General features: G+C 41.7%; 1 protein-coding gene and 19 non-coding genes across 20 annotated transcripts; all 20 read left to right on the top strand.

Annotated features, from left to right (window-relative positions):
• Positions 1-95: 95 nt before the first annotated feature.
• Positions 96-168, top strand: TRNAT-UGU (transfer RNA threonine (anticodon UGU)). Its single transcript has one exon. It is a non-coding gene; the product is annotated as a tRNA-Thr (tRNA).
• Positions 169-528: 360 nt separating this feature from the next.
• On the top strand, positions 529-601 carry TRNAT-UGU (transfer RNA threonine (anticodon UGU)). Its single transcript has one exon. It is a non-coding gene; the product is annotated as a tRNA-Thr (tRNA).
• A 166-nt stretch (positions 602-767) lies between these two features.
• On the top strand, positions 768-840 carry TRNAT-UGU (transfer RNA threonine (anticodon UGU)). The gene has a single exon. It is a non-coding gene; the product is annotated as a tRNA-Thr (tRNA).
• A 133-nt stretch (positions 841-973) lies between these two features.
• On the top strand, positions 974-1,046 carry TRNAT-CGU (transfer RNA threonine (anticodon CGU)). The gene has a single exon. It is a non-coding gene; the product is annotated as a tRNA-Thr (tRNA).
• Positions 1,047-1,452: 406 nt separating this feature from the next.
• TRNAT-UGU (transfer RNA threonine (anticodon UGU)) lies at positions 1,453-1,525 on the top strand. The gene has a single exon. It is a non-coding gene; the product is annotated as a tRNA-Thr (tRNA).
• A 155-nt stretch (positions 1,526-1,680) lies between these two features.
• TRNAT-CGU (transfer RNA threonine (anticodon CGU)) lies at positions 1,681-1,753 on the top strand. Its single transcript has one exon. It is a non-coding gene; the product is annotated as a tRNA-Thr (tRNA).
• Positions 1,754-2,158: 405 nt separating this feature from the next.
• TRNAR-UCU (transfer RNA arginine (anticodon UCU)) lies at positions 2,159-2,231 on the top strand. Its single transcript has one exon. It is a non-coding gene; the product is annotated as a tRNA-Arg (tRNA).
• Positions 2,232-2,364: 133 nt separating this feature from the next.
• On the top strand, positions 2,365-2,437 carry TRNAT-UGU (transfer RNA threonine (anticodon UGU)). Its single transcript has one exon. It is a non-coding gene; the product is annotated as a tRNA-Thr (tRNA).
• Positions 2,438-2,797: 360 nt separating this feature from the next.
• On the top strand, positions 2,798-2,870 carry TRNAT-UGU (transfer RNA threonine (anticodon UGU)). Its single transcript has one exon. It is a non-coding gene; the product is annotated as a tRNA-Thr (tRNA).
• Positions 2,871-3,036: 166 nt separating this feature from the next.
• On the top strand, positions 3,037-3,109 carry TRNAT-UGU (transfer RNA threonine (anticodon UGU)). Its single transcript has one exon. It is a non-coding gene; the product is annotated as a tRNA-Thr (tRNA).
• A 133-nt stretch (positions 3,110-3,242) lies between these two features.
• Positions 3,243-3,315, top strand: TRNAT-CGU (transfer RNA threonine (anticodon CGU)). Its single transcript has one exon. It is a non-coding gene; the product is annotated as a tRNA-Thr (tRNA).
• Positions 3,316-3,720: 405 nt separating this feature from the next.
• Positions 3,721-3,793, top strand: TRNAT-UGU (transfer RNA threonine (anticodon UGU)). The gene has a single exon. It is a non-coding gene; the product is annotated as a tRNA-Thr (tRNA).
• Positions 3,794-3,926: 133 nt separating this feature from the next.
• TRNAT-UGU (transfer RNA threonine (anticodon UGU)) lies at positions 3,927-3,999 on the top strand. The gene has a single exon. It is a non-coding gene; the product is annotated as a tRNA-Thr (tRNA).
• Positions 4,000-4,165: 166 nt separating this feature from the next.
• On the top strand, positions 4,166-4,238 carry TRNAT-UGU (transfer RNA threonine (anticodon UGU)). The gene has a single exon. It is a non-coding gene; the product is annotated as a tRNA-Thr (tRNA).
• Positions 4,239-4,371: 133 nt separating this feature from the next.
• TRNAT-CGU (transfer RNA threonine (anticodon CGU)) lies at positions 4,372-4,444 on the top strand. Its single transcript has one exon. It is a non-coding gene; the product is annotated as a tRNA-Thr (tRNA).
• Positions 4,445-5,089: 645 nt separating this feature from the next.
• Positions 5,090-5,162, top strand: TRNAT-CGU (transfer RNA threonine (anticodon CGU)). The gene has a single exon. It is a non-coding gene; the product is annotated as a tRNA-Thr (tRNA).
• Positions 5,163-5,294: 132 nt separating this feature from the next.
• Positions 5,295-5,367, top strand: TRNAT-AGU (transfer RNA threonine (anticodon AGU)). The gene has a single exon. It is a non-coding gene; the product is annotated as a tRNA-Thr (tRNA).
• A 405-nt stretch (positions 5,368-5,772) lies between these two features.
• Positions 5,773-5,845, top strand: TRNAT-UGU (transfer RNA threonine (anticodon UGU)). The gene has a single exon. It is a non-coding gene; the product is annotated as a tRNA-Thr (tRNA).
• A 167-nt stretch (positions 5,846-6,012) lies between these two features.
• Positions 6,013-6,085, top strand: TRNAT-UGU (transfer RNA threonine (anticodon UGU)). Its single transcript has one exon. It is a non-coding gene; the product is annotated as a tRNA-Thr (tRNA).
• Positions 6,086-7,113: 1,028 nt separating this feature from the next.
• Positions 7,114-12,622, top strand: LOC149640996 (uncharacterized). The gene is made up of 3 exons (XM_089850545.1): positions 7,114-7,624; positions 7,689-10,433; positions 10,506-12,622. The coding sequence occupies exons 1-3, from the start codon at positions 7,114-7,116 to the stop codon at positions 12,620-12,622; spliced, it is 5,373 nt and encodes a 1,790-aa protein (XP_089706671.1).
• Positions 12,623-13,141: the final 519 nt, after the last annotated feature.

Genomic DNA, 13,141 nt, shown 5'->3' with positions numbered 1-13,141 from the left:
GATATGCATATATGCAAACAATAGTGTAAAAGTTCCGATGAGATAATTTAGTTAATTTACTGAAATATTCAGCATTCATATCGCCTCAAAGCAAGGGCTCCGTGGTTTAGTGGTTAAAGCGCCTGTCTTGTAAAGAGGAGAACATGAGTTCGATTCTCGTCGGAGCCTCGCTGTTATGCTACTTGAACTAGATTTCGTAGCTATCAAATTTTGAAAAAATTAAAAATAATAGTTGATTTGTGCAAAGAATAGGGTAAGAGTTCCGATGAGATAATTTAGTTAATTTATTGAAATATTCTGCATTCATATCGCTTCAAAGCAAGGGCTCCGTGGCTTAGTGGTTAAAAAGCCTGTCTCGTAAACTGGAGATCATGAGTTCGATTCTCGTCGGAGCCTTGATGTTATGTTCATGTACTATTTTTCGTAGCTATTAAATTTTGAAAAATTAAAACAATAGGGTAAAAATTCCGACGAGTTAATTTAGTTAAATTACTGCAATATTTAGCATTCATGTCGCTTCAAAGCAAGGGCTCCGTGGCTCAGTGGTTAAAGCGCCTGTCTTGTAAACAGGAGATCATGAGTTCGATTCTCGTCGGAGCCTCGCTGTTATGCTACTTGAACTAGATTTCGTAGCTATCAAATTTTGAAAAATTAAAAATAATAGTTGATTTAGATATGCATATATGCAGACAATGGTGTAAAAGTTCCGATGAGATAATTTAGTTAACTTACTGAAATATTCAGCATTCATATCGCCTCAAAGCAAGGGTTCCGTGGCTTAGTGGTTAAAGCGCCTGTCTTGTAAACATGAGAACATGAGTTCGATTCTCGTCGGAGCCTCGCTGTTATATAACTTGATCTAGATTTCGTTGCTAATAAAATTTGAAAAATTAAAACAATAGGGTAAAAATTCCGATGAGTTAATTTAGTTAAATTACTGAAATATTCTGCATTCATATCGCTTCAAAGCAAGGGCTCCGTGGCTTAGTGGTTAAAGCGCCTGTCTCGTAAACAGGAGATCATGAGTTCGATTCTCGTCGGAGCCTCGCTGTTATATTACTTGAACTAGATTTCGTAGCTATCAAATTTTGAAAAAATTAAAAATAATAGTTGATTTAGATATGCATTTATGCAAACAATAGGGTAAAAGTTTCGATGAGATAATTTAGTTAATTTACTGAAATATTCAGCATTCATATCGCTTCAAAGCAAGGGCTCCGTGGCTAAGTGGTTAAAGCGACTGTCTAGTAAACAGTAGAGCATGTGTTCGATTCTCATCGGATCCTCGCTGTTATGTTACTTGAACGAGATTTCGTAGCTATTAAATTTTGAAAAATTAAAAATAATAGTTGATTTAGACATGCATATATGCAAACAATAGTGTAAAAGTTCCGATGAGATAATTTAGTTAATTTACTGAAATATTCAGCATTCATATCGCCTCAAAGCAAGGGCTCCGTGGTTTAGTGGTTAAAGCGCCTGTCTTGTAAACTGGAGAACATGAGTTCGATTCTCGTCGGAGCCTCGCTGTTATGCTACTTGAACTAGATTTCGTAGCTATCAAATTTTGAAAAAATTAAAAATAATAGTTGATTTGTGCAAAGAGTAGGGTAAGAGTTCCGATGAGATAATTTAGTTAATTTATTGAAATATTCTGCATTCATATCGCTTCAAAGCAAGGGCTCCGTGGCTTAGTGGTTAAAAAGCCTGTCTCGTAAACAGGAGATCATGAGTTCGATTCTCATTGGAGCCTCGCTGTTATGTTACTTGATCTAGATTTCGTAGCTATTAAATTTTGAAAAATTAAAAATAATAGTTGATTTAGATATGCATATATGCAAACAATAGTGTAAAAGTTCCGATGAGATAATTTAGTTAATTTACTGAAATATTCAGCATTCATATCGCTTCAAAGCAAGGGCTTTGTGGCTTAGTGGTTAAAGCGACTGTCTAGTAAACAGTAGAGCATGTGTTCGATTCTCATCGGATCCTCGCTGTTATGTTATTTGAACGAGATTTCGTAGCTATTAAATTTTGAAAAATTAAAAATAATAGTTGATTTAGACATGCATATATGCAAACAATAGTGTAAAAGTTCCGATGAGATAATTTAGTTAATTTTCAGAAATATTCAGCATTCATATCGCCTCAAAGCAAGGGCTCCGTGGCTTAGTGGTTAAAGCGCCTGTCTTCTAAACATGAGAACATGAGTTCGATTCTCGTCGGAGCCTCGCTGTTATATAACTTGATCTAGATTTCGTTGCTAATAAAATTTGAAAAATTAAAACAATAGGGTAAAAATTCCGATGAGTTAGTTTAGTTAAATTACTGAAATATTCTGCATTCATATCGCTTCAAAGCAAGGGCTCCGTGGTTTAGTGGCTAAAGCGCCTGTCTTGTAAACAGGAGAACATGAGTTCGATTCTCGTCGGAGCCTCGCTGTTATGCTACTTGAACTAGATTTCGTAGCTATCAAATTTTGAAAAAATTAAAAATAATAGTTGATTTGTGCAAAGAATAGGGTAAGAGTTCCGATGAGATAATTTAGTTAATTTATTGAAATATTCTGCATTCATATCGCTTCAAAGCAAGGGCTCCGTGGCTTAGTGGTTAAAAAGCCTGTCTCGTAAACTGGAGATCATGAGTTCGATTCTCGTCGGACCCTTGATGTTATGTTCATGTACTATTTTTCGTAGCTATTAAATTTTGAAAAATTAAAACAATAGGGTAAAAATTCCGACGAGTTAATTTAGTTAAATTACTGCAATATTTAGCATTCATGTCGCTTCAAAGCAAGGGCTCCGTGGCTCAGTGGTTAAAGCGCCTGTCTTGTAAACAGGAGATCATGAGTTCGATTCTCGTCGGAGCCTCGCTGTTATGCTACTTGAACTAGGTTTCGTAGCTATCAAATTTTGAAAAATTAAAAATAATAGTTGATTTAGATATGCATATATGCAGACAATGGTGTAAAAGTTCCGATGAGATAATTTAGTTAACTTACTGAAATATTCAGCATTCATATCGCCTCAAAGCAAGGGCTCCGTGGCTTAGTGGTTAAAGCGCCTGTCTTGTAAACATGAGAACATGAGTTCGATTCTCGTCGGAGCCTCGCTGTTATATAACTTGATCTAGATTTCGTTGCTAATAAAATTTGAAAAATTAAAACAATAGGGTAAAAATTCCGATGAGTTAATTTAGTTAAATTACTGAAATATTCTTCATTCATATCGCTTCAAAGCAAGGGCTCCGTGGCTTAGTGGTTAAAGCGCCTGTCTCGTAAACAGGAGATCATGAGTTCGATTCTCGTCGGAGCCTCGCAGTTATGTTACTTGAACTAGATTTCGTAGCTTTCAAATTTTGAAAAAATTAAAAATAATAGTTGATTTAGATTTGCATTTATGCAAACAATAGGGTAAAAGTTCCGATGAGATAATTTAGTTAATTTTCTGAAATATTCAGCATTCATATCGCTTCAAAGCAAGGGCTTTGTGGCTTAGTGGTTAAAGCGACTGTCTAGTAAACAGTAGAGCATGTGTTCGATTCTCATCGGAGCCTCGCTGTTATGTTACTTGAACGAGATTTCGTAGCTTTGAAAATTTGAAAATTAAATATAATAGTAGATTTAGATATGCATATATGCAAACAATAGTGTAAAAGTTCCGATGAGATAATTTAGTTAATTTACTGAAATATTCAGCATTCATATCGCCTCAAAGCAAGGGCTCCGTGGTTTAGTGGTTAAAGCGCCTGTCTTGTAAAGAGGAGAACATGAGTTCGATTCTCGTCGGAGCCTCGCTGTTATATAACTTGATCTAGATTTCGTTGATAATAAAATTTGAAAAATTAAAACAATAGGGTAAAAATTCCGATGAGTTAATTTAGTTAAATTACTGGAATATTCAGCATTCATGTCGCTTCAAAGCAACGGCTCCGTGGCTCAGTGGTTAAAGCGCCTGTCTTGTAAACAGGAGATCATGAGTTCGATTCTCGTCGGAGCCTCGCTGTTATGCTACTCTAACTAGATTTCGTAGCTATCAAATTTTGAAAAATTAAAAATAATACTTGATTTAGATATGCATATATGCAGACAATGGTGTATAAGTTCCGATGAGATAATTTAGTTAACTTACTGAAATATTCAGCATTCATATCGCCTCAAAGCAAGGGCTCCGTGGCTTAGTGGTTAAAGCGCCTGTCTTGTAAACATGAGAACATGAGTTCGATTCTCGTCGGAGCCTCGCTGTTATATAACTTGATCTAGATTTCGTTGATAATAAAATTTGAAAAATTAAAACAATAGGGTAAAAATTCCGATGAGTTAATTTAGTTAAATTACTGGAATATTCAGCATTCATGTCGCTTCAAAGCAACGGCTCCGTGGCTTAGTGGTTAAAGCGCCTGTCTCGTAAACTGGAGATCATGAGTTCGATTCTCGTTGGAGCCTCGCTGTTATGCTACTTGAACTAGATTTCGTAGCTATCAAATTTTGAAAATATTAAAAATAATAGTTGATTTAGATATGTATTTATGCAAACAATAGGGTAAAAGTACCGATGAGATAATTTAGTTATTTTACTGAAATATTCTGCATTCATATCGCTTCAAAGCAAGGGCTCCGTGGCGTAGTGGTTAAAGCGCCTGTCTAGTAAACAGGAGATCATGAGTTCGATTCTCGTCGGAGGCTTGTTGTTATGTTACTTGAACGAGATTTCGTAGCTATTAAAATTTGAAAAACTAAATATAATAGTTGATTTAGATATGTATTTATGCAAACAATAGGGTAAAAGTACCGATGAGATAATTTAGTTCATTTACTGAAATATTCTGCATTCATATCGCTTCAAAGCAAGGGCTTTGTGGCTTAGTGGTTAAAGCGATTGTCTAGTAAACAGTAGAGCATGTGTTCGATTCTCATCGGAGCCTCGCTGTTATGTTACTTGAACGAGATTTCGTAGCTATTAAAGTTTGAAAAATTAAATATAATAGTTGATTTAGATATGCATATATGCAAACAATAGTGTAAAAGTTCCGATGAGATAATTTAGTTAATTTACTGAAATATTCAGCATTCATATCGCCTCAAAGCAAGGGCTACGTGGCTTAGTGGTTAAAGCGCCTGTCTCGTAAACAGGAGATCATGAGTTCGATTCTCGTCGAAGCCTCGGTGTTATGTTCTTGTACTATTTTTCGTAGCTATTAAATTTTGAAAAATTAAAACAATAGGGTAAAAATTCCGATGAGATAATTTAGTTAATTTACTGAAATATTCTGCATTCATATCGCTTCAAAGCAAGGGCTCCGTGGCTTAGTGGTTAAAGCGCCTGTCTAGTAAACAGGAGATCATGAGTTCGATTCTCATCGGAGCCTCGCTGTTATGTTACTTGATCTAGATTTCGTAGCTATTAAATTTTGAAAAATTAAAAATAATAGTTGATTTAGATATGCATATATGCAAACAATAGTGTAAAAGTTCCGATGAGATAATTTAGTTAATTTACTGAAATATTCAGCATTCATATCGCTTCAAAGCAAGGGCTTTGTGGCTTAGTGGTTAAAGCGACTGTCTAGTAAACAGTAGAGCATGTGTTCGATTCTCATCGGATCCTCGCTGTTATGTTACTTGAACGAGATTTCGTAGCTATTAAATTTTGAAAAATTAAAAATAATAGTTGATTTAGACATGCATATATGCAAACAATAGTGTAAAAGTTCCGATGAGATAATTTAGTTAATTTTCTGAAATATTCAGCATTCATATCGCCTCAAAGCAAGGGCTCCGTGGCTTAGTGGTTAAAGCGCCTGTCTTGTAAACAGGAGAACATGAGTTCGATTCTCGTCGGAGCCTCGCTGTTATGCTACTTGAACTAGATTTCGTAGCTATCAAATTTTGAAAAAATTAAAAATAATAGTTGATTTAGACATGCATATATGCAAACAATAGTGTAAAAGTTCCGATGAGATAATTTAGTTAATTTTCTGAAATATTCAGCATTCATATCGCCTCAAAGCAAGGGCTCCGTGGCTTAGTGGTTAAAGCGCCTGTCTTGTAAACAGGAGAACATGAGTTCGATTCTCGTCGGAGCCTCGCTGTTATGCTACTTGAACTAGATTTCGTAGCTATCAAATTTTGAAAAAATTAAAAATAATAGTTGATTTATGCAAACAATAGGGTAAGAGTTCCGATGAGATAATTTAGTTAATTTATTGAAATATTCTGTATTCATATCGCTTCAAAGCAAGGGCTCCGTGGCTTAGTGGTTAAAGCGCCTGTCTTGTAAACAGGAGATCATGAGTTCGATTTGTCAAATCTAAGATTCTAAACTTAACTTTATATTTAAAAAATGCTCCTTACTTCAGATTATAAACTTCATCCATACAATACTAAATTTACAAGTGCCATTCTTAAAAGATCTATACAACCCTTTCCCCTTTGTATAAATTGAAAAGCATATCTAGCTACGTAAATAACCATCCCTTATAATCCCTTTCCACCTCTGACATTTTTACAAACACACGTGCAAAACAAGTTCAAGTACCTTAACTTTTTTCACCTTTGACCTCACCTGTAAAATCTATAAAAACGCGCCTCTCCCATTATTTCGGTAGCAGAAATTTTTGGTCACTCTCGCTAAGACACCATACTCTCGCTCTAGGTTAAGCCTCGCTTATAGGCTAACCTCTCTTTCGCTTTGGCTACGCTCTGCGTTAGGACTTGAAGTTCAAAACAGTCCTAACCAGGCTACGGCCTTCGAAAGTTTCAGACCCTCGCGTCTTTAGTTTTTTTTAGTTGAATTCCCCCGACCCTCGTGTCCGTTAACTTAGTCGTTTTTTTTGCATTTATCAGTTTTTTGTTTAATAAAACTCAAGTTATTTTTTATTGATTTAAATCGCTTCGCTTTTTTATCGCTTTAACGAAACCCATAACGCGTCCACTAATTTACGAACCAGCTACCAAAAACCTTTAGATTTCAGTAACCGCTTCCACATTTTGGTACCGACCAACCCGGGATAATTAGTAACGCGTTCGCCACTCCGCTTTAATCGCTTAAATTACGCTTTCGTGAACCGAACTCTAACTTATTTCGTGAGTAAAAACTTTAAAACTTAAAAACAATGGATGAATTTACGCGCCTAAAATCCAAACGTACGGGAACCAAGCAATCCGCGTCTCGCGCTAAAAACAGTTTAGAAACCGAGTTAGGAAAGCCTGATCCCGATTACGCCGCTATAGAAGGGTACCTCGCTATCCTTAAAACAAAAGAAATTAGCCTCGTTAACATAAATGAGGCAATGGAGCCTCGTTTTACCACCGCGCTTGAGATGGAAAAAGACCAGCAAACATCACAGGACTATATCGATGACCTCATTATAACCCAATCACGAGGACGACGCGCTCTCGAGGTCCACAATCAAGCCGCTACCGCTATAGCAGCTGCCGCTAGCCTCGCCGCGAGCTCCCCGACGAACAGCACCCTAATCACCACGCTGACCGGGTCGCAAACACCAGCCGGCAACGGGCAGCAGACCCCGTTGACCGGACCTCCATCGCCTACCGGTAGCGGCACGCCGATGCCGCCGCCCGGAATTCTAACGCTCACCGGGAGCGGAACCCCAAGCCAACCGAGTGCCGGCCAGATGACTGCCGCGCCACCGAATACCGCTCCAGCCATAAGACTGCCAAAATTTAGAAATCCGACGATTCTCGGGAGAAATCAACGATTGGCAGAACTTCTGGGCGCATTATGAATGCTCTATTCATAATAACCCGACTCTCTCCAAACCAGAGAAATTCAGTTACCTCATTTCGTATTTAGAAGGCCTCGCTCTAGACGCAGTAAACGGTTTATCGCTATCAGACGCAAACTACGATTACGCAATCTCCGAACTAATAAGAAGATTTGGCCGTAAACAAATGCTAGTTTCAGAGTACATGCACAACCTACTCTGCCTGCCAGCTGTAAAAAAGTCCAGCGACTTGGCTGGTCTACGGAAACTCTACGACACGTGTATGTTGCAGATAAGAAGCCTGGAAAACGTACAGGTCATTGACCAAACTTACGGGAGCCTGCTTTGTCCAATCATTACACAACGAATCCCGGAAGACATTACGCTAGCATTCAGCCTGGAACACGACGCAGTTGGCCAATTACGAATTGCCGACATAATGAACTTTCTACAAAAAGAAATCTCAAGCAGGGAACGCGCCTCCGTCTTAACGCGCTCGACCGCTCAAAACTTAGATCGGAGATTCTCCGAACCTGATCGCAGACCCCCCGAAAGACCGTCGCAATCGCGGGACTTTAGTCGATACGATAGCCGAAGGCCAAGGCCCCCGTTCGGGGCTGCCGCGCTAACCGTGAACACCGGAAATAAATCCTGCCTCTACTGCGGAAAAAGTGATCACACCACTACGCAGTGTACCGAACTATCGATTCAAGACAAAAAAGCCCTACTTAGCCAGAAAAAGCGCTGCTTTATTTGTCTTCGGGACCAACATCAAGCTCGCGAGTGCACCTCCAGATTTCGCACGTGTAAGAAATGTGGAGGACGTCATCACTCAAGTATCTGTGATCGAACCGAGACGCGTATCGCGAATAACCCTCCCCAAAACCCGCAAATCGAAAGTGGAGTATCGCAGATGACAGCCGTTGTCACTAGAAAAAAGACTGAAGCCGTGTTCCTGCAAACCGCTTTAGCAGAAGCCAGTCGCCCAGGTGAAACCGACCATAAATCAGTCAGATGCCTACTCGACACCGGTAGCCACGTGACATTTATCAAAGAAGCCGTATCTCGAGAACTTGGACTTCAGATTCTCTCCGAAGAATTCCTAGAAACCAACAGTTTCGGAAGCCAGACGTCAGAGAGAGCCCTGAGACGAAAGGTGCAACTAGAACTGAGAAGCCGCCACAATCCCGAGAAAAGCGTTCTCATTCAAGCCTACGAAACACCGACAATCTGTGGGTCAGTTTTCACCGTACCTGGTGCCGAGCTCGCTACCGAATTCCAAAAGCGCAATCTCCTCATGGCAGACCTGACCACGGTAGAAGTTGGACATAATAACCAACATTCTATCGACGTACTTATAGGCGCGGATTATTTATGGGCTGTCGCAAGCGGAAGAAGCCAACGGTTCGGGCCTACTCTTACCGCGCTAGAAACCATCTTTGGTTGGACACTCCAAGGCCCAGCTACGGTAGCCGCACGTGACATAGGAGTAAACGCGATCTCTATCATGCTTGTCAACACGATCGCGCCTCAAGAGGAAGAAGCCATCTCAACCCAACTTCGCGCCTTTTGGGAACTGGAATCTTTCGGTATACGCGAAAACGACGAAGATAAAGATTTGGGAAGCAAAACGCTTGAAAGGTTCGCTAAATCCACGGTTTTCGAAAACGGCCGCTACGCCGTCGCGTTACCCTTCAAACCGAGCAACCTAAAATTAGGTGACAACTACGCTATTGCCGCTAAACGCACCTCGAACCTAATTTTAAAGCTTCGCAAAAATCCCGTTGATTTTATCGAATATAATCAAATTATAAAAGATCAAATCTCCACCGGCGTTGTCGAGAAAGTCGATCCGTTCGCGAAAACAATCGGGCCGCTATATTATCTACCGCACCGCTCCGTAGTCAGAGAAGCCAGTACGACCACCAGAACCCGTATCGTTTATGATGCATCTTCGCACGCGCCAAATGTTTCGAGCCTCAACGCTTGCCTCGAAGCTGGCCCCAATCTCAATCCGGAGCTATACGATATTCTCATTCGCTTTCGTGAGAAAAGAATAGCCTTCACCGCTGACGTAACCAAGGCATTCCTGCAAATCGAAATTCAAGAACAAGACAGAGATGCCCTACGATTCTTATGGGTTGACGTCGACAGCCCATTCGGAAGCCACGCGCTACAAACCTACAGAATGACATGCGTCCCCTTCGGCGCTACTTCTAGCCCGTTTCTCTTGGCAGCCACCCTACGCCTGCACGCTAAAAAATATCTCGAAGTCCACCCGGAAGCAAGCGCAATTTTCGACGACTCTATGTACGTCGACGACTTGGCTTCAAACGCTGACACTGACCGAGAAGCCTTGCGTTTAACTTCAGAAGTGGAGAAAATCATGCTAGACGCCGGTATGAAACTAACCAAGTGGCAAACTAACTCAACTAAGCTGAGAGAGGTACTCGCCAAGAAAAATCCCGCAGCTAAACCAGCCAATCATCAAACGTCCTTCGCACCATCCAAAGTCCTTGGGCTTACATGGGACAGCTCAGAAGACGTTCTAACCTTCGAGATTAAAGACCTTTTGAAGTTTATCCAGAGCCGAGATAACACTAAAAGATGGGTACTGAAGTCAGTCGCTAGAATCTTCGACCCACTTGGCTTCCTCGCTCCCTTCGCAGTACGAGCCAAACTTATCTTCCAACAACTCTGGGAACAAGGTTTGTCCTAGGACGAGCCCCTGCCTGACGATGTAGCTGAACCCTTTGAAGCCTGGTGCTGCGAACTTAAAGATCTCACCGCTATTAAAATACCCCGCCACTACTACCAGGGAACCGCCGAAATCGCCGCCGACAGTATCGAACTTCACTGCTTTTCGGACGCAAGCCCTAAAGCGTACGCCGCCGTAGCATACTTCAGCTACCGGAGCAAGGAAGGACAATTCGCGTCAACCTTAATCACGGCAAAATCTCGAGTAGCCCCGCTAAAAAGACTAACGCTTCCCCGACTCGAGCTGATGGGAGCTCTTCTCGCCGCCAAACTAGTCAATCACTTGCTGACCGTTCTGAAAATCAAGCCGAAGAAAATTCACATGTGGAGCGACTCAAAGATAACCCTAGGCTGGATCAAAGGATCCGCTGACAGATGGAAGCCGTTCATAGCTAACCGCGTGAGTGAGATACAAACTATTTCTAACCCTATGAATTGGAATCATTGCAAAGGCACGGACAACCCTGCCGACCTTCCTACACGCGGACGGAAAGTAATTGACCTCGCGAAAGACCCTTTCTGGTGGCATGGCCCTATCTGGCTTCGAGAAAACGCGCCGAATCAGAACGAAAACCTGTCCACCGAAGTCAATTTCGAGGACGTTCAAGAAGAATTAAGGAGTACTTCGCTTACAATGACGATAACGACCCCGCCTAAAGAGTCCCTTATCAACATCAACGCTTTCAATTCGCTGAAAAACCTATACCGTCTCACTGCATGGCTTCTACGTTTCCCTCATAACCTTCGCTTCAAGGATCAGAGACGTACGGGAGAGCTAACCGCCGACGAAATTCGCCTTGCCGAAATCTATTGGGTCCGCACTACCCAAAAGGAGCAGTTCCCGGAAGAAGTACAATGCCTCGTCAACGGACAATCTATCGCTAAGGACTCTAAGGTCCTGACTCTACATCCACACCTGGATAATCACGGTCTCCTACGCATTGGAGGTCGACTAAAAGGCAGCGAGCTCTCACACGCTGAACGTCATCCATGGCTTCTCGCTCATAACCACCCATTTACGGAACTTCTTGTCAAAAACGCCCATGAGAAGGTCATGCACGCCGGCGTTGTCATAACAACGGTGTCGCTACGCGAAAAGTTTTGGATCATCAAGTCGCGCAGTTTCGTGAGTTCCATTCTTAAAAATTGCAACGTCTGCAAATATTTTCGCGTAAAACCCTCGGACGCAGTAATGGCCCCCTTGCCAGAGTTTCGTACGACCCAAACGCCCGCTTTCGAGAACTGTGGATTGGACTTCGCCGGTCCTCTCTACACGCGAGACAATGTAAAATGCTACGTCGCTCTATTCACTTGTGCCGTTACAAGAGCGGTGCACCTCGAACTTGTATCTGACCAGTCCACAGATACCTTTCTCCTCGCTTTCAGGAGATTCGTCTCGCGTCGCGGAATAGTAAAACATGTCTACTCAGACAACGCTAAAACTTTTAAACGCGCCAAAACTGATCTCAGTGATCTATGGAAAAACGTGGACAGTCCGGAAGTCGCTCGCTATTTCGGAAACCACCAAATCGCTTGGACCTTCGTTGCCGACCGCGCCGCGTGGTGGGGCGGCTTTTGGGAAAGACTTGTCGGATCGGTTAAAAACGCGCTTCGCAAAACTATCGGTCGCGCTAAGCTATCTTTCGAAGAGATAGCAACGACACTCACAGAAGCCGAGGCCGCAATTAACTCTCGACCCATCACTTTCGTTTCGGAGGATCCGCACGAGCCAGCACCTCTGACGCCAAATCACCTCCTACTCGGAGACCGGATGGTCGGTCTACCGTCCAGAACCTACCCCAAGATGGCCGATACCCCAGTCAACAGGAAAGACCTGACACGCCGCTTAAAATATCGCCAAACGATAGCAAATGGCTTCTGGAAGAGATGGAGGTCCGAGTATCTCTTACAACTAAGGACAGCACACCATAGAACGAACAATCAGCCCACTACACCGCTTAAAGCTGGAGACGTCGTTCTAATTGGAGAGGACAAAATGCCTCGCCTCTCTTGGAAATTAGGAGTCGTGGACGAAACCTTCATGGGCCGCGACGGCCACGTACGATCCTGTATGGTGAGAATGCCTGACGGCACAAAACTACGAAGACCTATACAACTTCTGTACAATCTTGAACTCTAAGTGAATCGCTTTAATGAACATTTTAATTGAACTCTTAGTTTAATCGGGGGGAGCATGTCAAATCTAAGATTCTAATATTAACTTTATATTTAAAAAATGCTCCTTACTTCAGATTATAAACTTCTGCCATACAATACTAAATTTACAAGTGCCATTCTTAAAAGATCTATACAACCCTTTCCCCTTTGTACAAATTGAAAAGCATATCTAGCTACGTAAATAACCATCCCTTATAATCCCTTTCGACCTCTGACATTTTTACAAACACACGTGCAAAACAAGTTCAAGTACCTTAACTTTTTTAACCTTTGACCTCACCTGTAAAATCTATAAAAACGCGCCTCTCCCATTATTTCGGTAGCAGAAATTTTTGGTCACTCTCGCTAAGACACCATACTCTCGCTCTAGATTAAGCCTCGCTTATAGGCTAACCTCTCTTTCGCTTTGGCTACGCTCTGCGTTAGGACTTGAAATTCAAAACAGTCCTAACCAGGCTACGGCCTTCGAAAGTTTCAGACC

Source organism: Phalangium opilio, unplaced genomic scaffold (assembly GCF_054372755.1).
Source record: "Phalangium opilio isolate 3A_F unplaced genomic scaffold, DU_Popi_V2 ptg000092l_1, whole genome shotgun sequence".
Classification (NCBI taxonomy): Eukaryota; Metazoa; Arthropoda; class Arachnida; order Opiliones; family Phalangiidae; genus Phalangium; species Phalangium opilio.
This window is presented reverse-complemented; position numbering and strand designations above follow the sequence as displayed.

Coding starts and splice junctions, on each gene's coding strand:
- LOC149640996 (XM_089850545.1), top strand. CDS start 7,114: ATGGATGAATTTACGCGCCTAAAATCCAAACGTACGGGAACCAAGCAA. Junction 7,625..7,688: donor CGGAACCCCAAGCCAACCGA/GTGCCGGCCAGA, acceptor GCCAAAATTTAG/AAATCCGACGATTCTCGGGA. Junction 10,434..10,505: donor CCAACAACTCTGGGAACAAG/GTTTGTCCTAGG, acceptor GCGAACTTAAAG/ATCTCACCGCTATTAAAATA.